This window comes from Monomorium pharaonis, chromosome 7, assembly GCF_013373865.1.
Source record: "Monomorium pharaonis isolate MP-MQ-018 chromosome 7, ASM1337386v2, whole genome shotgun sequence".
In the NCBI taxonomy this organism is placed as follows: Eukaryota; Metazoa; Arthropoda; class Insecta; order Hymenoptera; family Formicidae; genus Monomorium; species Monomorium pharaonis.
Genome location: NC_050473.1, coordinates 3,898,751 through 3,921,454, shown reverse-complemented (window position 1 = coordinate 3,921,454; position 22,704 = coordinate 3,898,751). Strand labels below are relative to the sequence as shown.

Sequence of the window (22,704 nt, the reverse complement as noted above, 5' to 3'; positions counted from 1 at the left end):
TGTATCTTTAATTTTATAAACACTACTGCAATATTGTCCTCATTGGCCTATAATTTTCATAAAATTATTATTAGTGCTCAATACATTAAAGAGCATGGATATACATTTAGAAATGTAAGATATATAATTATTTATCCAAAGAATATGTTATAATCCTAAGATTATGTACGGTTTAAAATATTTTAAATAGATTAAGCAAAATGTATATAATCAAACTTTTTGTTACATTGCTATACACACAATTTTGATAACGCAATCCGTAATTTTTCTTTGTGCCAGAATTATCCATTACAATCAATAATTTGATAGAAGATTAAAGATTTTTAAAAAATTTAGAAACTATGATTAAAGACTGTTGTAATGAAAGAAAGTGTTATTGAAAGAAATGAGCGTGTGTGATTGAGTATTTCTGTAGAACACATTGTTGGTTTTGCAAATAAAGTAGAATGTGCCAAAAAAATGCATAATGTTTCATAATTTATAAACGATATTCAAAGCTTAAAGGAATAATTTAGGTTTTTTTACGCTACATGCAAGCGTTCTTAAAATGAATACGATCGATAACAATGACAGTGTATCATGTCACTCTTATATATGCAATATAACAGGCCTGTATTATATGATAAACACATACATCGAATTGAATTTATATCGAAACATTTGTATAAATTTGAATGCATGTATAATATATGCCATTATACCACACGCGCGTACCTTAATTACAACTCATAATATCCTAAGAGCTTCTTATCAGTACGCTACAAAAAGTTGGAAACGTGTCTCAGTGTTCGTGCTACAGATTATATTACATATGTGCCTATTATTTTTTTAATGCTTTTAAATTTTGCTCAGTAATAAATGTAACTTTTGTTAAAATGTGTTTAACATTGATCTATTAAATGTTACTCAAATCGATATTTTATGCGATCGGTTCCGATCCACAATTGTTGACAAATGTTTTCATAAATTTTTGTGTATACATAACCACAGTGGAAAAAGAAATCTGTATCAACTAGATTTACTGAAATTTCACGGCTGTGAGACATGTTTTGTAATAGATGCATAGTGAAATTGATGCATGATGAAAGGAATCTACAATTTATATGTTTGTTTTTATTTCCTCCCGATGCATGTAATGGAAAGAAGCCTATACGTAATAGGGAAGACATGTTTATTTTTATACATTGTCTTCTTAACATCAGCCAAGTATAGTGAATTATGTACATTATATACAAGCGTTATGTAATAATTATTTTATAATTCTCTAACACAGCCTTTCAAATATTATGTGATATACTTTGAAGGAAATATTTTAAAATCCATTTATACATAGATATACATACAAACATGTTTTCAATTTATTTCATTTTCGCTTCATTTCAAATTATGTGGATTTATAAAATATACACTAATATTATAAAAATGATTGTTTCATTTTATTAATTTCCCATTCAAACAGTCATGATGGTAACAAGTTAACTTAACCAAAATATTAATTAATGTAATAATATTATGATGGCAAGATTACGCACGATGACAACAATAATGAGAACAAAGACGATAATGCGAATAATGGCATTAACGTTTATTTATAAAATATATTGTATTTTTATGTATTCTAAATCGTACTTGTGTGTACATATATATGCAGATACGTTACAATATGTTCAACTGCATTTTTATCCACAGCCGGGATTTATGGCAACAAATTTATATTACGTTTACAATTGCACACATATTTTTCGCACGTATATCGAATGCGCATCGCGATACATTAAGCAACAGCAAGTGAGAGATAATTGCACTTTGTTCGTAGTAACTAATCTGAAACAAACTATCAAATGCCAATAGTTCGGGAATTGACAGATCAAGCGGCGAGTTGTCTACGTCTAGTTAATTCGTGATCAATCAGAAGTGAGATATCGGGATAATGGCGCAGGATGCTTGCGCAATAATGCATGGTCTGGCTGGGATCGGCGCCAGCCTTCAACAGTATCCTGACGGCGTTGACGAATCCGCTCTCGGCAGCGACTTGTAAAGCCGTCAGACCGTCGATGTTGACCTTTTCCAATTGAGCTAAGGGCGAGGTGACCAACAGCGATACTGTCTGATGAAATCCCCTTGCTGATGCAAGATGTAACGGAGTGTTCCCACCGGCATCCTGCGTGCCGGGATCCTCATCGTGTTCGAGTAACTTCGTCACCATATCGACATGGTTTTTCCGCGACGCTATATGCAATGGAGTTTCACCGTACCGCGATGTGATACCTGTCGGCGTATGTTGTATCAACAATGATGCCGTATTTAACGCACCGCATTCCAAACTCTCGTGCAAAGCGGTCTCTCCGCGATCGTTTTTTAGCGCGGTATCTGCGCCGGCAGACAGAAGCGTACCAATCACAGACTCGATGTCGGTCTTGTGATTGTTATCTGTAAGATAATGTGTCATTAAAGCTCTTGCAATTATGCACTCGTTTCGTTTAACGTGAATAACTACTTCTTTATTATTCGAAAGTCACGCATTGTTTTTTTAAATATTAAGCACCTAACTTTTAATCGTAAGCGATTGTAAGTTGATTTTTTGAAAGCTAAAAAAATTGAGACAAACAAATAAATAATAAAATAGTTTCAAGTAGATGATTATTCCACTTAGTAGAATTTGAATCTCAATTTTATATACACACACACACAAATTTCATCTCTCGCGCGTGCGCGCGCGCGCGCGCGCGTGTGTGTGTGTGTGTAGTTGTGTACAAGAATTTATGTAAATTGTTATAGTTATACCTAAAATAGTCGATGATGCTAAAATGTGCAAAGCACTTCGGCCTTGATGATCCTTAGCATTAATAAATCCTGCTCTGGCTAGTAATTCCAGCGTTTTCAGGGCCGCGTCGAAATTGTGACGAAGGGATTTTAGCGACGTGTGAGCCAGTTGACGAGAGAGCACGTGTAACGCAGTCGACCCACTGCCGGCCTCTTTGACGCCTGGCGGACAGTCGTATTTCAAGAGATCCTCTACGAATTTCAACACGTTGCCCGGTCCGCCATTCAGGATTACTCTGTGAAGTGCCGTTTCGCCCCTCGGCGAACGCACAGCTGGATCGCATCCGTTCGCTAGTAATGTGCTTTAATCCGATAATAGAAGATGTGAGACATTTGTTATGCATATTTATATTTTATACAATTTATTATACAAAAAAATAAATTTCTTAAACATAACTATTAATATGTTACGATATCATGAATACGATATAAACACCGCCACGAAGATAAACTAACATCGCAAACATAAAGCTATTTTTAGCTTTTACGAAGATATCAATTCATCAAAGGAAATGTTTATAGCTATGCAAAATATCACAAAAAAATATTTCATGTACATGTTTGACATCGCACTTTAAGCTAATTTTTTAATAGAAAAAAAATTTCTATTCAAAATTTATCACAATAAATCTAAAGTAATCTATAAATCTGTATGACCATTCTTAAAACTTTTATGCATTTAATAAAGATTAATGAATTTTTAGTAAAAAAAATAGTAAATATTTTAAAAATAATGCTAGGATTAAAAATAATGCTTAGAAAGTCCTAAATTGTCATTTGCAAAAAAAAGAAGTTATACAAAGGAAAATTATACGTAGTTTTATCTAAGTGATTACAGACAAACGATAGCGATTGCATTCTATGATTCTAAGGGTCGGTTATTCCAACTTCTTGGTAAACTTATCTATCAGGTAAGCATGTGTGTCTATCTTCATTTTCTTCTAAATAAATAAGGACAGATACATATTTATCTGATAAGTTTAATAAGAAGTGAAACAATTGGTCCTAAAAGATGTACCTGAGCACCGGCAAGCATTGATTCGTTGCTGCCATCAATAAGGGTGGATCACCCGACACGTTCCAATCCGGTTCGTCCAGGTTTTGTATGCAACCGTTGGCGATCAATGCTGAGACGCGCTTGGCGTTTCCCGATCGTACGGCATCGTAAAACGAGTCCTGTTGACCGACAATTTCCCTTTCAAATTCATCCTGTTTTTCGCCTGCATTCAGGCTAATTTCCGCCACGTCCTCGCAGCAAGCTCGCACATCCTCCACTGCAGAATCTTGAAATTTTTCCACAACATGAACTCTACTATTATACGTGCGTTGTTCCTGCACTTGAACCTCCCCCAGCACACTTCGATTCTCCTTGATTTGTTCCTTTCTCGTATTGCATGTGGATGTGCTTTCTTGCACAGTATTATCCGCTAATAAAACCGATTTCTTTCTCTCCTTAAGCCTCTCGTTATCTTCGAAGGACAACTCCTCGTTTTTGAAGCTCCTCATTTGTAAAATACCATTTACCGAGACGCCAATGTTTCCTTCATCCTTATCTTCCTTCTCTTTCTCAAACATTCCCAAAGTCCTGTCGAATAATTCACCAGGTGGAACGCTAACTTCTACGGAAGAAAGCGTGGATTCGTCGAAAAAGGAGTTACCTGTTGCGAGACTGGCTCGAGACAATGCCAAAGTCTTCTCTATGTCAGTGATAGTACCCAGATTATCCAATTCTCCGTTAAAATGTATTTTCGTAGTCTCATGCAGACTCGTTGCTTTCTGCTGCTCGCGTTTTGTCGTCGTTGTCTCATACGCGGAAGTCATCGCGCCCGCACGCTTAATTGGCCCTGATTATTTGTTCACACAATTGACTCAACACTCTCTCGACGCAGTACAATACAACGAATGCGCGTAATTGGTCTGCGTGCTACGAGAAATTCTGCTTTCGCCGGCACTCGGTCAAACCACGTTGGCAATGTTGTACAATGAAGCCCGCTCTACAAAAAGAAACGCAACGGAAGGTCAACGAAACTCGATGTACAGAATGATCGAACAGAGTCAAAACGAACGAGAATCATAGAGAATCGCTAACGTTTTATGACCGCTTCACTAAAAACGTGCCTCTACCGGCTGCCAGGGCTACCTACACCGACTTCTTCCCTTTTTCTTCCTCTTCAGCTCTTTTTCTTCCCTCTCTTCTTCTTCGGCTCCCTCTACTTCTCTACTACTACCATTTTGTGTTTCACTGTGTAGCGTTTCGCCTTCATTCGTCGCTTACCCCACTTCGCCAGTCTGCTCCTTAATCCTCCTCAGACGAGCCATGGGTGCCGAATCACTGGAATTTAGGCAATTCTGATGATGATCAACCATTCAATTGATTTCTAACTAATAAAATAGTTTTTGTAAATTAGAAAAGTACTAATCAAAATTATTAATCAAAATAATATTAATTTTTTTGTTATATTCTACAACTGTAATAATAATAATTAAGAAAGTTAAAACTACAATGAAACTACTTACTTAAAATGAAGTTAATCAGGCACTTTGTGTCATACTCCTTTCTTTCGTTGTCATTTTTACATAGTATACTCAATATAGTTAAATAGTATTACGCATATTTTTTTCTCTTTCCATGCACGATATAGTCAATGACATTTGATAATATAAATTTTAATCTAGAAATCAAATGATATTTTAAGCCATTAAAAAATTGAATTATTTCATAGTATTACTTTACCAATTATTCGTTATTGCGGCTTCTCTGCAAGATTCAATGTGCTTGAAAATTTATTTCGAATCACACCGTTTGCTACGCCTATTAACTCGCTGCCTTATTGCCATAGAGTACTGATAATGCAAAAAAATTTCAAGAGAGAAGAAAACTCGGCGACGCCGCGTGATCACGATTAAACAGGCAGATGTATGTATATATGAAAGAGGAAGAAGGAATTTCTACACTGCTTATAAACTGCACACATGTGCTTGTTTGGTGTGGGAACTTAGAATTTCGACAAGACAATGGACACTGATTGAATGCATAATATAATCCAATACAAATGCGCGTATGTCTGAAAAGCTACATTTTATTGAACATCGGTTTACAATTACTTAAATACAAGCGATGAATATGAAGAACTAAAAAAAAACTGCAAAGCTAATGAAGTAACCATATACGTGTTTTCTTCCACATAGAATAATATAATACTTCATTTATATAAAGTTGTTATGCTATTCATGTTACATAATATGTAATGTAATATTTTATATATGCTAAATAATAGACTAATTTGCAATATTGATTCAACTTTGTTGAAGGGATTGTAGTTTTTTATTAAATAAAAGAGGAATCCGATAAAACGTCAATCAAATCCATATCCACTGAAACAGAAACTCACAATATATTTATTGAACGATAACAATATATTCATTGAACGATAACAACGGTATAAGCAATGTTTACCGCATACTTACTGTTTATCTGCTTCTTGATCTGGAACCCGATCGAGATTTCGACTTGCTTCGTTCTTTGGAAACAGACTTCCGTTTCTTGCGATACTTATCCTTGATGCAAACGCTTCTGCTGCGAGATGGGCTGCGCCGTGATGAGCGCGAGCGCGAGCGATTACTGCGTGATCTTGAACGGGAACGTGAACGTGATCGCGATCGTGAGCGTGAGCGTGATCTCGATTTAGACTTTGATCGCGAACGGGACCACCTAAAGTAAAAATTATAATAAATAAATGTTAAAATAATAGCCGTGCATATATTTTTGCCTATTTATTACAACAAAACATTAATATGATTTTTAAAACTAGAGATCATTTAATTATTACCAATTTTATTCATTTTTATATAACACATCCCCAAAATTATTCAGCGTTCCTCTTTATTAGCAATAATGAGAATTTCATCTTATTAAACTTTTAATTTACATAACTATTAAATGTATAAGTTTATCATTTTTTAAACATTAAAAATATAAGATATTGAATCATCACTGAAATATATGTCAGTATAACAAATGATAGTTATTCAAACTCTGATGTATGAATTGTTAGTTAATATTTTAAATCCTAGTATCCATTAAAAGGCATTATTTAACACATCACATATCAAACTATTTTCATAAATAAATGCAAGTATCTTTACAGATCATGCAAAAATTAACATAATAGTGTAGATTCATGTTCAAAATTTATTCAACCACTATACATTAATCCTGATAGGATATATACTTGACTGTTCTACTTATATATACCATCTTTCCTGGCTGTGCTTATACCAGATAATTGTGGATTGCGCGGCGTGATGGCAAGAAGGGAGAGCGGATGAGCCCTTTACGCAGATGAAATTACGAGAGGATCCGAGATGAACAAATGAAGAGTGGCTAGAGATGGGACCACTGAAAGTTTGTCTCTCAGCAACCGTTAGATATTACGACGACGAAGACAACGACGACAACGATGATGACGATGATTAAGACGATGATGAAGACGACGAAGATGACGACGATCACGACGACGATCACGACGATTACGACGACCACGATGACTACGACGATGACAACGATGACTACGACGGGAACGAGGCAGAAATCACGGATAGCTGAACGAAGAACGCCAGAAGTGCCAGAGGTGCATAAATTCTCGACTTAGGGTGATGGTCAGTGGTCAGCGGATCGGTATTGTAGCAGTGCGCAGAACTAGCCACCCCGTGTCCGGTCGGTCGCGGTCCATGCCGCGTTTTCTCGCCCGCAGAGTGTGCAGAGGGAAACCCAAAGTAGATGTAGAGTGCTCTACGCTGTAACTACGACGCGCAGTGTGTCACAAACGTGAACCCAAGGCGAATCTCGCGCGACAATGTCGGGTAGCAACACACATTTCACATGCGTGTGCTGTACGCTCAGCCGCAACTCCTATAAATAACGGGCAATATTACGTCGGCCGCTTAACAACCAGTTTCTTTATGTTTGTAGAAATATCTTTTCTTTCTTTCAATCATTTTCAATTATTTTTAAATAGCTAATTATTACCATTATTTAAATAAGAAAATCTTCTATCAATCTTTTTCATAACTGCCAAGTAAAATTGACATAATAGGTAGTATTGCAAAAATTGTTTGATCAAATAAATCTTATATAACTCAATAAATATCATTTTATTGTGACATTAAATAGCATTGAATATTTGTTTCCTAATTATTGAATAGGAAATAACAAACACCTAATTGAAGGCCTAAATCCAAATGTTGATTCACAAAAGAGAATATCTTTACAATTATAAATGCAACTCTCTCTCATCACACTTACATATAACAAGAAATGTAAAAATATTTTTTTCTATTGTGTTACAATAATTTTTCATTTTGCAACATAACTTTCCACAATGTATACAAGAAAACAGAAACTTGCATATATATATATATATATATATATATATATATATATAAAACTCAATTCAATATATCTTTTAAATATAATATAATCTAATATATTGAAATATTCAAGTTTCCAGATACTTTTGTCCCTTTTATATTAAAATTTATAGATGCAATAATTATTAATCCTATTTAAAAAAAAATATTTTTAAGACTTACCTTCTTCTACGAGAACTTCTATGACGATGGCAATCTCTAGCATAGTGACCTCTCTCACCACATTCGTAACATTTATCTTCTGGATGAAAAGGTCTTCCAATACCTCTTCTAGGGAAGCCTCTGTCCCTCAATTTTTTTCCATTTGACAATTCCACACGAATCCGTCTTCCACATACAATACGACCATCTAGTCCTCTTACAGCATCCTCTGCATCTCTTGGATCTTCAAATTCGACAAAAGCAAATCCAGGAGGATTTCTGGCAACCCAGACATTATGCAAGGGCCCATAATAGGAAAATGCATCCTCCAATTGTTGCTTACTAGCACTGCTTCCTAAATCTCCCACATAGACCTTGCCATCCGAGGGATAAGATCGCGAGATCTGATGAAACATTATAGTAAAGTAGCAATATATATATGTATAAAAACACTAAAATCAAATATTGTTCTCATTTCTATACATTTAATTCAAAGAAAATAATAAATCTTATATTTCTTTAAATAAAAGCTTTTCGAGACAATATTTAAACAAATACGATTTCAATCGTTCGTATACCGCAATGATAACGTTTTATTACTTCCAAAACATTATATTGATAATAAAAATTCAGATTTTTGTACCTTGCTCATCTTTTTAGCCTCGATGAATTCTTGTGATTACAAATGTCTACAGAGAACGCCCAAACTACAGCATATCTTTTCGAAAAAGTGATTGCCAAGGCAGCTTCCTGTGCGTTATCGATTCGAGAGAAACAAATTGTAAATTGATTGAGAAGTCCCCGACGTTTCCGTCCCCGTCCTCCTACGTCCTCCAGGCTCCAGGTCCTGCTCGATAAGTCAATTTTTCAATAGAACTTTCACACGACGATATCTACAATAATGTCCACCAATACCGGGAATATCCACCACATGCCAATTTACTTGACCAATCATCTACGAGGACTTATGTAGCTCATATTAAAATTCCTATAATAATCAAAGAGAGATAAGAAAACAATTTTTGATTGGTAATGTACATCCACCATATGTAATTGTCATAAAACCGCGAATTTTAAATATAACTTTTAACATGAAAAACAATAAAAAATAATAATACAACACTGCTATACTCTATTTAGTTTTATATTTTGTATATCATTGCAACGTTATATATTATATTTATTAATTGATATTAATTTCCTATAAATGTATATTTTCTAACATTTCTACATCTGTTGTACTGTCAACCTAAAAATAATAAAATCAGTGTTACCAAAAATCAATTTTTTATTACTATAAGAACTCTCACCCTCAGGGTGCACTCACATGGGGCCAGCGTACAGCGTACCGGCACAGATTAATAATCCGACCGGGCCGTGTCGTCTTTCAGCCTTCTCTCTGATAATTATTAACCGAGATAATTAAAGAACATCACTGATGGCTGTGTTTCAAAATTACTGTCAGTACTGAAAATCAGCCATTAAAATACACCCATTATCGATTGCCATGATAAAAACCAAATGCAATATATATGTATAAAACAAATATTAAGTAATATTTATACAGAAATAAGTTACGTTTTTAAAAATCGTAAATGTTAATTATTACTATATCACAAAAAAAGATTGGTTTTATCAAAGAAAAAAATTTATTCTGTTATCATAAAATATAAAGACGAACAACCATATCGTGGTATTGCATCGCTTGCCTGAGGACAGTATCTGCGAATGAAAAATAATTGGTTTATTAATAATTATCGGCCATAAAGGCTATTCTACAATTGCGTACGTAAGCGTGGTCGCAAGTAGTTGTAAGAGTTGGCGTCGTTGTAAAGGCTATTCTACAATTGCGTAAGCGTAAGGTTGTAGGAGTAGGAGTAGTAGTAGTCATAAATGTTTTACAACGGATCAATCTACATTAGAGTAAAGATACGTTGTAAACTTGATTACAGCAACCGATCAGAGTGCAGTAAATTATGGCGGTGTGAGGCATGATGACGTGAACAGCACTCTGATTGGTTGACTCTTACGTTCACATCTGTGTAGTCGTGAAAGATGAAATTCAACCATCTTCCACAACACGCTCTACAACCGGAAGTACCGCTTTACAACGACGCCTTACACACTCTTATGCCCAGTCTACAATGAGTCGTTGGTCGTTGGTCGTAAGAAATTTAACCAATTATGTTCGGTTATTCTTCTCTAAGATCAACTGTGATTGGTTAAATTTCTTACGACCAACGACCAACGACTCATTGTAGACTGGGCATTACAACCACTTGCGACCACGCTTACGCAATTGTAGAATAGCCTTAAAGCGGTACTTCCGGTTGTAGAGCGTGTTGTAGAAAGATGGTTGAATTTCATCTGTCACGACTACAACCAGGGGCTCGATTCTTGAATTCATTTGCAAGAGAAACGTATCCGCAAATTCTGTTCTTACAGAAAAGTTGAAAATTTATTGGCTATCGTATGGCTTTTAACCAATAAACTTGCAACTTTTCTGTTAGAGCGGGTTTTTGCGCATACGTTTTCTTGCGAATGAATTCAAGAATCGAGCTCCTGATCGTTGCTGTAATCAAGTTTACAACGTATCTTTACTCTATTGGGTGCGTTCCACTTAAAGTTCGCAACGACCGTGGAATCATTTCATCCTTGTTGGTTATCAAATATTAAACAAGGATAAGCAACGTTCGCGAGCGTTGCGGGCATTAAGTGGAACGCACCCATTGTAGATTGATCCGTTGTAAAACATTTACGACTACTCCTACTCCAACCTTACGCTTATGCAATTGTAGAATAGCCTTAACTGAGGCTGCGTTCGGAAACATCACCTGAGTGCTCTCGGGTATCATTCTATCCTTGTTATTCGTTCTATGTGAAACAAAGATAGAATGATATCCGAGAGCACTCGAGTGACGTTTCCGAACGCAGCCTGAATATGTATTCGATGCTACTTGTGGTTGTCATAGCAACGATGCAACAAAATATTTTGACGTGCACAAGCACATTTTAACAAATATCGAATGTAACTGTAACGTCGTGATGTTGGTTTATCGTATGTATGTACATTACAAATAAACTCTCGAACTAATTTACAATAATAATAATCCAAGAATGAGCGCAATTTTGAGTAGTAGCGATAGCAATGAAAACATTATTATTTTCGACATATCAAAAAATGAAAGAAAGTTAAATGACGAGTTTAAAATACTTCAACGAAAGTTGAAAGCAAAGTGGAAATTTATAGAGTAAGTAAAAAAAAATTAAGTAACCCTTAATATTATTTGTATAAATATTATATTATCCATCATCCAGTATTCTTATTAAGTTAAAAATGTTACACTTAATGAATATATTTTTAGGAATAATGAAGTAATATCGCAAGACTTATTGGTAAACGCCAAGATCTTAGTGTTGCCAGGACCGCTAAATAAATTTACTGAACTTGAAATGAATGCCATTCGAACTTTTTTAAATTCTGGTGGCAATGTTCTTGTTATGCTTGGAGAAGGTGGTGAAAATAAATCTAATACAAATATCAACTTTTTGCTAGAAGAATTTGGTATAATGGTAAATAATGGTATGTAATCTCACTCTTTTTCTCTCTATTATAAATTTTTTAGATATGTATGAAACTTAAATTTTAATTGTTATACTTTATATTTGCAGATAGTGTAGTTCGCATGAGTTATAGTCAAACAATGCATCCTAAAGAATCTTTGATTTCTCAAGGCTTGTTAAATAAGTCCATATTTCTGAAAAATCATGATGAATATATGTAAGACAATCTTATAATTCAACTTTTGCAATAACTTCAATTATTAATAAATGATTGTTTTAGTGGCATGAAATTTTTATATCCTTATGGTGCGACATTAAACGTAGTGCAACCATCTGTTGTTGTTTTATCCAGTGGATCAATCGCTATTCCAATGAATAGACCAATCTGTGCTTATCACTATATAAAAGACTGTAATGGAAAGCTCGTTGTATTAGGTTCATCTAGAATGTTGACAGATAGTTACATAGAAAAGGAGAGTAATGATACATTGCGGGAAATAATTTTTGATTTTTTTGAGTTAAATATCACAGAAACAGTGGAAATTCATACGGATGATATAGAAGTATGTTTTTTTATCATGTTACACTCTACTAAATATAATGTATATTTAAAATTTTTTAACTTTTTTTAATTTCCTCTACAAAAAAAGTTGAATTGTATTTTTATGTCTCCAGTTTTGGGAGTACAACTTTGTTCCAGACATAACACAACAGGCCGACAATCCAAAAGTTTGCACGCAAGATTTAGATAATATTGACATACCTCGCGAATACACCAAGTTATTTAAGCATCATTTTTATTCTATAAATTTAAACATGATACCAGCTTGCATAAAAGCTTATGAGGCTTTAGGAGTAAAGCACGAACCACTTACTTTAATTTCACCTCATTTTGAAGCTCCTTTACCTCTCACTCAAGCTTCAGTGAGTATAATATCTGTAATATTTAATTTCTATATTTCTGTCTTACTAATTTATGATTATATATGTTTATGTATGATTATATCAACTTGAAATAATTTTCCAGGTATTTCCTCCAAGCTTCCAAGAATTATCACCACCTGCTTTGGAACTGTTTGATTTAGATGAGGCTTTCAGCTCCGATTTATTAAAATTATCACAGCTTACTAACAAATATATGGCAACTAAAGAACTATCAAAGGATAAGGAATTAGATCACTACATCAGGGAATTTGGAAGTATAATAAGGATAAATAATTCTGACACACACACTGCTAAAGAAGTATTAAATTCTGTTTTTCAAAAAATCTGCAGTTATAAGGCCATGCGTGATTGAAATTCTTGTATAAAAAAATATTGTAATTTATTGTAAATAGTTTATATATTAAAGTTTAATAAACTTTTAAAGTAGAGAAGACATTTTATTTTAATTTCCTTCTTTTATATATGATGGTGTTTTTTAATTATTATAATATAACGTCTATCGGTAATACAGAATACTCGGATTATGGTTGAGTTTTCTGTAATACTGCATGGAAAAATGCAGGTGCAGCAGAGTAACAGATGTGGTCTGTTCTTTCTAGCTGCACTGTTGCATTGATGCAATAAGTTAGAATGAGAAAAAATATACTTTGGTTTGTTCTTTTTCGCTGCACTGTTACACTGGTGCAATAAGTTAGAGTGAGAAAAAATATATTTGTCTTACTCTAATCTGTTGCACCAGTGCAGCAGTACAGCGAAAAAGAACAAGCCATATGTCTTACTTTAACTTATTGCACCAGTGTAATAGTGCAGCTAAAAAGAACAGGCCAAGAAGCACAGCTAATCGTTTATCGTAGTTGTACCTGGTTGTACTTTAGTTGTGCTTCTGAGACTCAAATATTATTTTTTTCAATGAAGTATAATTTTAAAAAGCTATGGTTGCTTAGTTTATTGTAATAAAACAATTTAAACGTGATCTCTGATTTGTATGCGATTTATATCGATAAACCACTACGAAAATGTCTGTGTTTTTCGTAAATGCGTAAGTAAACAAACTTTCATTGTTTTGAGGTTATACATTATTGCATTCTCAATACACTGTAAAATATGTATGTAAAAAATAATTATATTTAATATCATAAAATAACAGCAGTATGACAGAAAGATCGCATATTTTATTGCAAAACTATTTTATATGTATTATTATTAAGAGTTTACATAAAGGATTTTTTATTCTATAAAACCTTTATTATTAAACTTTCAGTTTTGTAAAAGATTTGTATTTTGGATATCACAGTTGTTAATATTTTTGTCACAGAAATTTATAATTAATTTATAATAATAGCATTACTATAATGAATGTATGAAAGAAACAAATATTATTTATAATGATGAATAAATTATAAAGGAAAGAAAGTAAAAGACTTTTGTTTTCTCAACAAATAAAACATAAAATACAAATATAAAAATTATTTTTTTATATTTTTAGAAATCAAGATAGTGAAGTAGAGGGCGACTCAAATGGCGACTTGCAGATTGCCTCACCAGGCAATTCCGAAGCTCAGCAATCATTGGTACATTTCTGGCCAAAAGTCATGGAAGAAATAAAAAACATCACCACTGTTAGTAAGACTATAGTAATCAGATGAAGCTTATCTTTTAATATATTAATTAACATTCCTATTGTACAGATGGATCTTAAAACGCAATCCTTACCATTGGCAAGGATAAAGAAGATTATGAAGCTAGATGGAGATGTAAAAATGATAAGTGCAGAAGCACCTATGCTTTTTGCCAAAGCGGCAGAGATCTTTATACATGAACTGACCCTCAGAGCTTGGGTGCACACAGAAGATAATAAGAGACGAACTCTTCAACGAAATGACATTGCGATGGCAGTTACAAAATATGATCAATTTGATTTTCTTATAGATATAGTACCTAGAGACGAAATAAAACAAAGTAAAGCACAGAACGAGGCCACTGTACGAACGTCTATGAATTCAGACCAAGTTCATTATTACTTCCAATTGGCACAACAGCAAGCTTCAGCGAATCAAGGTGTGCAGAATAATGGCGCTACCACGCAACCAATACAAATTGTCCAACCTTCTAGTGGGCAAATTCAGACTATTAATATTGGCAGTTCAGTAGACCAGGTATTTTTTTTTTACCCAATTCAAGAGAAATCTCCTCACATGCATAATTAACCTTTACAATTTCATCAATTTTAGGAGAGCACCAACACGACTACAGCACAAACAGTTACAGTTCAAAGTCCACAGCAATCATCTAATCAACAAATTATTCAATTGCAACAAGCGCAACAAACATCCACCACACAGGCTGGAGGAATACAAATTGTACAACAGATTGTCACTCCTAGTGGTGAAATTCAACAAATACCTGTAAATATAAGAAATTTCTTTATGAAATCCTTATAATATCTACTTATTTGTTTAATTGTGCCATTTTTGTCTTCTTTGTCTTTTAGATTCAGTTGACTCCCCAGCAATTGCAGATGATTCGCATGCAAGTACAAGGTGGGAGCAATCAACCGATTATAATACAAACCGCTCCAATTCAGACTCAACCACAATTAATACAAGTTGCACAGGGCTCTCAAGCTCCAGTTTTCTTACAAGCCTCAAGTGCTGATACCGAATAATATTAATCAATTTTAACTTTTCTTTATCTATATTTATGTATAAAAAAACTCAATGAAAAAGCGATTTTGATAGATTATACTATCGTTTTATAATTGAAATTATCTGTTAAATTAATTGCAAACGTAAAAAAATTTTTTTTATATTTATAAGTAATTTAAAGTAAAGAGAAAAAGAAATAATTGTTCGATAATGGAAATTATCAAGCAATTAATCTCTAGAATAATTGTATTTTTTCTGTTCAAATTTCTTTTTCTGCGTATTAACATTTATGAAATTGATAAATTTATCACACAATAATAAATATATTGTAATACTATCTCGCTTTATTATTCGCTATTCTCTGATGAAATATAAGGTGTACTAAAATGATTACTAGCAAACAAAAAACGGACACAGTGTGGTAATTATCAAAACATTTTTTAATAAATTTTTATTTACTAAAAATTTTTTTCTATGCTGTGACGTGTTTAGCATTTCTCATATTGTATACTTTTATCTTTTTAAACATTCTATAGAAAATTATTCTTTCAAAAATATCTCTGTTCATTGTGATTGTGCGTCCGAGCGTTGTTATAAGTTGATCGAAGGGTTGGTCACTGAAGCGAAATGAGATGAATCGAGACGATGTAAGGTGAAGAATAAAGATAAGCAGCCAATGCAAGATGTAATCTGATTCGTACGTCGCGTTCCTTAGCCACTGGCTGCTTGCTTCGCATGGCTGAGCTTAGGACTGGCTGGTGCAACTTGTATTATGTTTCACGTTGCTGTGGTTCTTGTCTGGCGAGTCTTAACGCTCAGAACCTCGACAATAGCCTCGAAACGTCACGTAACAGTAACTACACACACAGTATTCTTATTCGTTAATACACGCTATTAACATAAAACTATTAATCGTAATATAAAAATATAACAAGAGGTAATTATGTGGTCATTAATTTGTATTTATTTGTGGAACGCATACATAAATATATTCTTTATAAAGTCACTTTTAAAGTAGATTAAAAAATTCTTAACTTCAAAAATTAAGTATTAAATTTTAACTTTAGAAAAATTTTACCCAATTTTAACTTATCTATTATTCTAACGAAGAAATCAAGTTAAACGCGAATAAAGTATGTAGAGTAAGATAAAATAAGAACTAACTAAAGAGATGTCGGCGACCGATATTTGCCGATGTATTAGAACTTGATCGATTGAAATACCAATTCGCTGGGAAACTCACAAATATATATACAGAGTGCTGAAAAGAAAGAAACATATATAAAATTTATTTTTACTAATTTTTTAACTGACTTGAAAGAAGTTCTTGCTTAACAAAGATTTTTCATTCGATGTTATCTTTCTTAGTTTCTAACATTAAATACAATATAAAACCTTCGGCACACGATACGATTTTTCATGCTAGATCGCATACGAGGCGTCTTACTACGTATCCTCATTGGTTTACGATTGGTGACATCATCATCCGAGCCAATCAGGACACATATTAAGATGCCTCGTTTGCGATATAGCATGAAAAATCGTATTATGTGCCGAAGGCTTAAGTGAGTGTAAGTTCCGTTTAGATCTACGTAAAATTAAGTGACTGTATTAAGACATCACTATGAAAAATATTTTCAACTTTGCGATTATGTTTACGATCATAATCTGAGAAATTATGGGGTACATACAATTTTTCATTCTATAATTCTCGAAGCAATCAACGTTTTATAAATATATTCGAAATGGACCGAATAATATAGAATTATCAGAACATAGGCTAAGATCAGACGTGACATATAATCCGGTGAATTTTTTTTTTATTAGCACGGAACGAAGACGCTCTATTTATTGACTTTACCACTGCGTCTTGATTGTCGCGGAAACTACAAGTATGCGTCATGTCGCGATATCACTTCCGGCAATGATCTTAATTGATCGTCAAAATATAACCCGGATATAATATATTGATGAATATAATTTTCACGACCGTTATTGGTGCAAACAAGCATGAAGATGAATTTCGCATGTCCGAAGCATTTCAAAATTTGTATATAATTGTTGAAATTATCCTCGGGATACTAACAATCGCTCGATTCTTTGTCATGATTGCCCGATAGATCCTTTCCTTCCACCCCGCGATCTACGCCACTGCCTAAAATACTCGGATTTCACGACATGTTTACAAAGATCCTAGAGATAAGTTGAGAATGGCCGCCGCAGCCCCATGCCTCCTCCATAGGTGTAAGGTGACAGCTGCCTGCGCTTGCGTGCGCGCGCGCACACACGCATGCACACATACACACACGCGCGCGCGCCACACACACACACACACACACACACACACACACACACACACACACAGAGAGAGAGAGGAGAGAGAGAGAGAGAGAGAGAGAGAGAGAGAGAGAGAGAGAGAGAGAGAGAGAGAGAGAGAGTGTGTGTGTGTGTGTGTGTGTGTGTGTGTGTGTGTGTGTGTGTGTGTGTGTGTGTGTGTGTGTGTGCGCGTGTGTGTGTGTGTGTTCTCACGAAAGAAAAAACATGGAAATCAAGTGACAAATATAAAACAAATTAATTATTTAAATTTACAAATTATCACCGAATATTTAATATTCCAAATATTTCCAAAAACTATCAATATATATAAACATGGATTTGGAGAATTCTATTTTATCATATTTTTGTTATTAAATCTTGCTTAACAAGATGTGAACAGAAAAGTAAACTTTGTCTTCTAAAAAATGAAAACTATAACTCTTCATAAATCCGGTAATTTTCATATTTTTTTTTTTAATTGGTCATGCATAACAGTGATCAGTTCACTTTTGTTCTTTACTTGAATCGAAAGGCTAGAACACCCTGTATAACGAAGGATAGAACTCACACCAATATCCTCGCCTACGTATATCCGTTTTTTCATACCTGCACCACAATAAAATGGACAGAGAGAAATATCTCGTTTACTTAGCTCAGAGAGACCCAAAAATCACTCGTAAGATTTCGCAAGCACATGTGGATTCTCTTTTGCAAGATCGTACTTCAAGTGCGCATGGGCTTTTAAAATCTATCAGGATTATATTTACATCAACACACACATATAGTATCTCGTTCATCTTCTTCAGCGATCTTTATCGACGAATGTGTCAATACTTATATCCATTAACCCTTTGTGATCTTTGCGTTGATATAAACCTGACATAATGATTCATGATGATCCTCACGAGGGTCCCCGAGCACTTGAAGCAATGAATGATTATGTCGATAAATAATTCTAGGTTAATAAATAATTCTAAGAACTTTCATAAAATGTTTCAGATAACAAATTTTGATCGTTACACTTTTTATAATATTGAAATAATAACAAAAAAATTATCTCGACAATTATTTATCAAAATATTGAAATTAATTTTGGCTAAAGATAGAAGTGCCTTCTTCTTTCTTTTGCACCTGAGATTAGAGATAATATCGATTGTATAAACTATGTTAATTTTTTCAACTTTATCGAATTGCTAGGAAAAATAAATAAATAAATATTTTAATATCAATTCTGAATTCTTTCCTGAAAAGAATATGACGAATGAAAATAGGTAAAAATATTAACAAGAAACGAAACTGTTATTAAAGTAAAGACGTAACTCGTATAGCAATTCTGAAAAAGTTAAGATTGTATCCTGCAAGTAAAAATAATAATAATAATAATATTAGCGTACGTGATGTTAATAATAACGCACGTACTTCGAACCCATCTTAGCGAATCCCACGACACCGTATACGTCTCTATGTACCTGCACTTTTCCTAAAGTGTTCGTACACATGTATATACCTGGGTGGTCGTTACATATGTGCACCATTACTACATTGAAGACTACAAGCCACCCGCATACTTCGAAAGCTGGACCAAGTTTCTCTCTCTCTTCCCCCCCTCTCTCTCTCTCCCTCTCCCTCTCTTTTTCCCTTTCTTGCTTTTCCTCTCGCAATTTGCAAAGCTTTCATTCCATTATATCATAAAGGTATCTCACCAACTATCATTCCGCCATTTCTTCAGCAGCCGTGCGATTGTGGCCAGTCCACAACGGGATGATGTCGACGCCATGTCTACCTCCGTAACGCATTTCTCTTTATTATCCGTCGTCTCTGCATCGAGTGACTCCTGAGAAGCGCAATAACATCCGTCGCACGTTAGAATCGATATTTCTTTCATGAAGGCGATGTATCGCATTTGTCCTGAGAAACACGGCAATACGAGAGTCGCATCCTCCTCCAAGAGGACACTGAAAATTTGATTCGTATGAGAAGTTGATAACGTAAGGTGATAGACTCAGTGACAGTTTCGTATTTAGCTTTTTTTAAACTGTTAAAATTTAGAAAAGATGTAGCAGAAAAGTTAAGTTACATGTTTAAAGGGGTACATTATATACAGTATCGGATATATGAAAGATATTTTATATTGATTTTTAAAATTTGGATCAAATGTTTATTCTTTTAGCTGAATATAAATTATCTTTTATAGCTAAAGTAAGACACTATGTGTAAAATATAATTTTCTCTAAGTTGGCTTAAAATAAAATCTATCCTATTTGTAGGACATCGTGTATGCTTTCACGTGAAACAAATGTGAACAAATATACAAATTACAACAAATCCAATTAAGCTTTCAATAAAGATATAAATATGCAATAAAATTCTACAAACACGAAGAGCCCGTGTTCGACGTTCTGTGAAAATACAAAAATTAGGGACTGAATTAGCCCTACTTATCCTCGCGTTTACTATTGTGTTAAAGCATTGTTTTCTTTGTCATTTGTCACAAAGCTCTGATCGATTATTGTATATCTCGAATATTTGCTGTTATTTCATAAATCTAAATCTACTTTTAGCAGGAGAAAATCTTCTTGATAATTGTAATTAATTAATGAGAGGATTATTAAGAGCGAAATAAATTTATGTACACATGTTCAATAACTATTAAATATATTTAGTAATATGTCATTTGTGAGTACGAAGTACGAAATAATACTCCGAAATAATTACGAACGGAGAGTTTGTGAAAGAAGCGTTTTAAACGGGAAGTTTCTTGAGATGCTTTTATGGTAACGTTAGCGAGACTTTTAACGAAATTTGAGAGTCCATCAAGCTGGTGGAAAACGCACAATGGATGTTGGTACAGGATGTAGAAAATTATATTGTCCTCCACGTTGTTCCTTATTTTCGTCACCCTTTCTTGAAAAATGCAGACTTACCCTCGCCGTTACAGTTAGCCGCAAAGAGGTTTCGATTTTTAAGTTCACAGGATAAAGTTTATCCTAAAAAGATATAGCCTTTAAACGAAACAAATAAATTATTATGTTATATTAAATTATTAATAAAATTAATAAAAGTATATATTCTGTAAAAGCACAATTTTCTAGTTTAAAAAAAGATTATAAAAAAAAATGTTTTTCTTAAACTTTCTTCTACTCTTTTTTTTAAATTCATATTTGGATTCTTTCAACAGAATTAATAAATTATTTTCTTTTTAATACATATTTAATAAGAATTAAATTAAAATATCTATAAATGATAAATATATTTAAAAAAGATTCTTGTAAAGATGTGAGTGCAATATTAAGAATAATAATAAAAAGGAGGATTTCAAATAAATGTGATATAAAGATGGAAGATAAATATAAGTTTCTCTCAGTCAAATTGCAAGACATGTGAATTCTCTAATTTAAGGATTACGGAGGGCAAAATACTAATATAATAATATCTTGCAAATGACCGTCCTTCGTCCTTCATAATTTCACTCACGACAAAGGCTTTAATTTGTTTTGTCACACAGTGACAGAGGAAGCAGACATCTCGCGGCGCCTTTATCGCGCCGTAATCGATAAAGCGAGAAAAAAAGACGCAGGGACATTCTCGCCTTCCAGGAACCTACCATAGTATGACGTAGTGCCGGTGGCGTGGACCTCCCGTCAAGAAATTCTCTGTCTCTACGTAAAAAGAAAATGGAAAAATCAAGAGAGAATAGTATCTCTCTCCTTCTTTTTCTTTCTTTCTCACACACATGCGCAAAGCAAAGAACTGATTAAGTCGGAAATGATATCTCAAGAATTATAAAGTTAAAAAATATTGAACGACCATTATTTTCGTCACTTTATTCGATACTAAAATCATTTGGGAATAAAATTGGATCTGTATTAACATCTTAATGTCAAACGGAACAAAAGATAAAAACGCGCAAGATTAAAGATATGTAATATAACAATATTTTATGCATATGTAACACATATGTCATGAACATCCTGCAACAATTGAAAACGAGCGACACTTGTAGCTTTTATTCTTTTCACTAATTTGTGGGATCCTGAAACATGCATTCCACGATTCTTATCAAGATCGCCCATAAATCCTTTTAATCGGCGTCTTCTCTGAAAAACTTGTCCCATCAGGGAGGAGCATCATTGTCGAACGATTTGTACAATTGAACGATGACAAAAGGTGACAATTATTCGAATATAGGGGGTAGAGACACTCTCACTCTCTCTCTCTCTCTCTTTTTCGCTTTCTTTGTTCTTTTCGCACATTATCGTCTCGTTCTCTTTCCTTATCTCTCGCGCCATCAGTCACCAAGCACGCGACTCATTATACCCTCTCGCTTTAATTAACCGGTGTGCATCCATCGGTGAGATCGAGATGAAAAAATAACAAGACAAAGAGAGAAAGAATGCGCAAGAGAGAAGCAATTTATTGCAATCTATTCTAACAAATAGACGTGAATCATTGCACGTAAATGTAGAAATAAATAATAAAATGCAAAGAAGAAAGGGAGGGGAGAGAGAGAAAAATAATAAATGATTGATAAGAGGCAAAGAAGGAAAATGTAACTTATTTTTATCTTGGAGGAATTAACCTTTTATATACATGTAATTCATATAGTAATAGCAGCAGAAAAAAAGAGGAAAACAGAAAGAGAATGATAAAGACGAAAGGCAGAAAAGGCGGAGGTTAAAGGACGAAAGGAGACCGAGAGAGAGAGAGAGAGAGAGAGAGAGAGAGAGAGAGAGAGAGAGAGAGGAGAGAGAGAGAGAGAGAGAGCTAGAGCGGGGAACAAAGAGCAGTGACAAGAGCGGGAGATTGGACCAGACGAAGAGGACGAGAAGGTACGAGCAAG

The 22,704-nt window shown here is 34.0% G+C and overlaps 4 protein-coding genes and 1 long non-coding RNA gene across 8 annotated transcripts; 2 read left to right on the top strand and 3 right to left on the bottom strand.

The window, feature by feature from the left end:
* Positions 1 to 1,154: 1,154 nt before the first annotated feature.
* LOC105836327 (ankyrin-1) lies at positions 1,155 to 5,735 on the bottom strand. 3 transcript variants are annotated; one of them, XM_012680271.2, is made up of 6 exons: positions 5,558 to 5,735; positions 5,341 to 5,495; positions 4,913 to 5,155; positions 3,842 to 4,817; positions 2,785 to 3,125; positions 1,155 to 2,430 (listed from the first exon to the last, which is right to left on the bottom strand). In XM_012680271.2, exons 4-6 carry the CDS (start codon positions 4,642 to 4,644, stop codon positions 1,868 to 1,870), a joined length of 1,707 nt encoding a protein of 568 aa, XP_012535725.1. In that variant the 5' UTR covers positions 4,645 to 4,817; positions 4,913 to 5,155; positions 5,341 to 5,495; positions 5,558 to 5,735; the 3' UTR covers positions 1,155 to 1,867. The 3 variants fall into 3 exon arrangements, with proteins under 3 accessions (XP_012535725.1, XP_036145309.1, XP_012535726.1); XM_036289416.1 differs by having other exon boundaries at positions 5,341 to 5,735; XM_012680272.2 differs by having other exon boundaries at positions 4,968 to 5,155; positions 5,341 to 5,735.
* A 150-nt stretch (positions 5,736 to 5,885) lies between these two features.
* On the bottom strand, positions 5,886 to 9,296 carry LOC105836328 (serine/arginine-rich splicing factor 7). 2 transcript variants are annotated; one of them, XM_012680274.3, is made up of 4 exons: positions 9,038 to 9,294; positions 8,416 to 8,798; positions 6,292 to 6,535; positions 5,886 to 6,198 (listed from the first exon to the last, which is right to left on the bottom strand). In XM_012680274.3, exons 1-3 carry the CDS (start codon positions 9,044 to 9,046, stop codon positions 6,295 to 6,297), a joined length of 633 nt encoding a protein of 210 aa, XP_012535728.1. In that variant the 5' UTR covers positions 9,047 to 9,294; the 3' UTR covers positions 5,886 to 6,198; positions 6,292 to 6,294. The 2 variants fall into 2 exon arrangements, with proteins under 2 accessions (XP_012535728.1, XP_012535729.1); XM_012680275.3 differs by lacking the exons at positions 5,886 to 6,198; positions 6,292 to 6,535 and adding an exon at positions 6,690 to 7,735 and having other exon boundaries at positions 9,038 to 9,296.
* Positions 9,297 to 11,511: 2,215 nt separating this feature from the next.
* On the top strand, positions 11,512 to 13,334 carry LOC105828412 (intraflagellar transport protein 52 homolog). The gene is made up of 6 exons (XM_012666727.3): positions 11,512 to 11,645; positions 11,760 to 11,977; positions 12,067 to 12,175; positions 12,239 to 12,521; positions 12,634 to 12,882; positions 12,986 to 13,334. Exons 1-6 carry the CDS (start codon positions 11,512 to 11,514, stop codon positions 13,253 to 13,255), a joined length of 1,263 nt encoding a protein of 420 aa, XP_012522181.1. The 3' UTR covers positions 13,256 to 13,334.
* Positions 13,335 to 13,683: 349 nt separating this feature from the next.
* LOC105828414 (nuclear transcription factor Y subunit gamma) lies at positions 13,684 to 16,554 on the top strand. Its single transcript, XM_012666728.3, has 5 exons — positions 13,684 to 13,942; positions 14,390 to 14,522; positions 14,592 to 15,059; positions 15,135 to 15,308; positions 15,395 to 16,554. The coding sequence occupies exons 1-5, from the start codon at positions 13,920 to 13,922 to the stop codon at positions 15,566 to 15,568; spliced, it is 972 nt and encodes a 323-aa protein (XP_012522182.1). The 5' UTR covers positions 13,684 to 13,919; the 3' UTR covers positions 15,569 to 16,554.
* A 1,775-nt stretch (positions 16,555 to 18,329) lies between these two features.
* LOC118646493 lies at positions 18,330 to 22,581 on the bottom strand. Its single transcript, XR_004964061.1, has 2 exons — positions 21,469 to 22,581; positions 18,330 to 20,851 (listed from the first exon to the last, which is right to left on the bottom strand). It is a non-coding gene; the product is annotated as an uncharacterized LOC118646493 (long non-coding RNA).
* Between the last annotated feature and the right edge of the window lie 123 nt (positions 22,582 to 22,704).

What these genes read in the sequence shown, in the direction of transcription:
- LOC105828414 (XM_012666728.3), top strand. Translation starts at nt 13,920, where the DNA reads ATGTCTGTGTTTTTCGTAAATGC. An exon ending in TCTGTGTTTTTCGTAAATGC is followed by an intron (nt 13,943 to 14,389) that starts GTAAGTAAACAA and finishes TTATATTTTTAG; the next exon opens with AAATCAAGATAGTGAAGTAG. An exon ending in TTGGCAGTTCAGTAGACCAG is followed by an intron (nt 15,060 to 15,134) that starts GTATTTTTTTTT and finishes CATCAATTTTAG; the next exon opens with GAGAGCACCAACACGACTAC.
- LOC105828412 (XM_012666727.3), top strand. Translation starts at nt 11,512, where the DNA reads ATGAGCGCAATTTTGAGTAGTAGCGATAGCAATGAAAACATTATTATT. An exon ending in AAAAATCATGATGAATATAT is followed by an intron (nt 12,176 to 12,238) that starts GTAAGACAATCT and finishes TGATTGTTTTAG; the next exon opens with TGGCATGAAATTTTTATATC. An exon ending in TTCATACGGATGATATAGAA is followed by an intron (nt 12,522 to 12,633) that starts GTATGTTTTTTT and finishes TTATGTCTCCAG; the next exon opens with TTTTGGGAGTACAACTTTGT.
- LOC105836327 (XM_036289416.1), bottom strand. Translation starts at nt 4,644, where the DNA reads ATGACTTCCGCGTATGAGACAACGACGACAAAACGCGAGCAGCAGAAA. An exon ending in CAATGCTTGCCGGTGCTCAG is followed by an intron (nt 3,126 to 3,841) that starts GTACATCTTTTA and finishes ATCGGATTAAAG; the next exon opens with CACATTACTAGCGAACGGAT. An exon ending in AGCATCATCGACTATTTTAG is followed by an intron (nt 2,431 to 2,784) that starts GTATAACTATAA and finishes ATTATCTTACAG; the next exon opens with ATAACAATCACAAGACCGAC.
- LOC105836328 (XM_012680274.3), bottom strand. An exon ending in AGAAGTTCTCGTAGAAGAAG is followed by an intron (nt 6,536 to 8,415) that starts GTAAGTCTTAAA and finishes TTTTTACTTTAG; the next exon opens with GTGGTCCCGTTCGCGATCAA.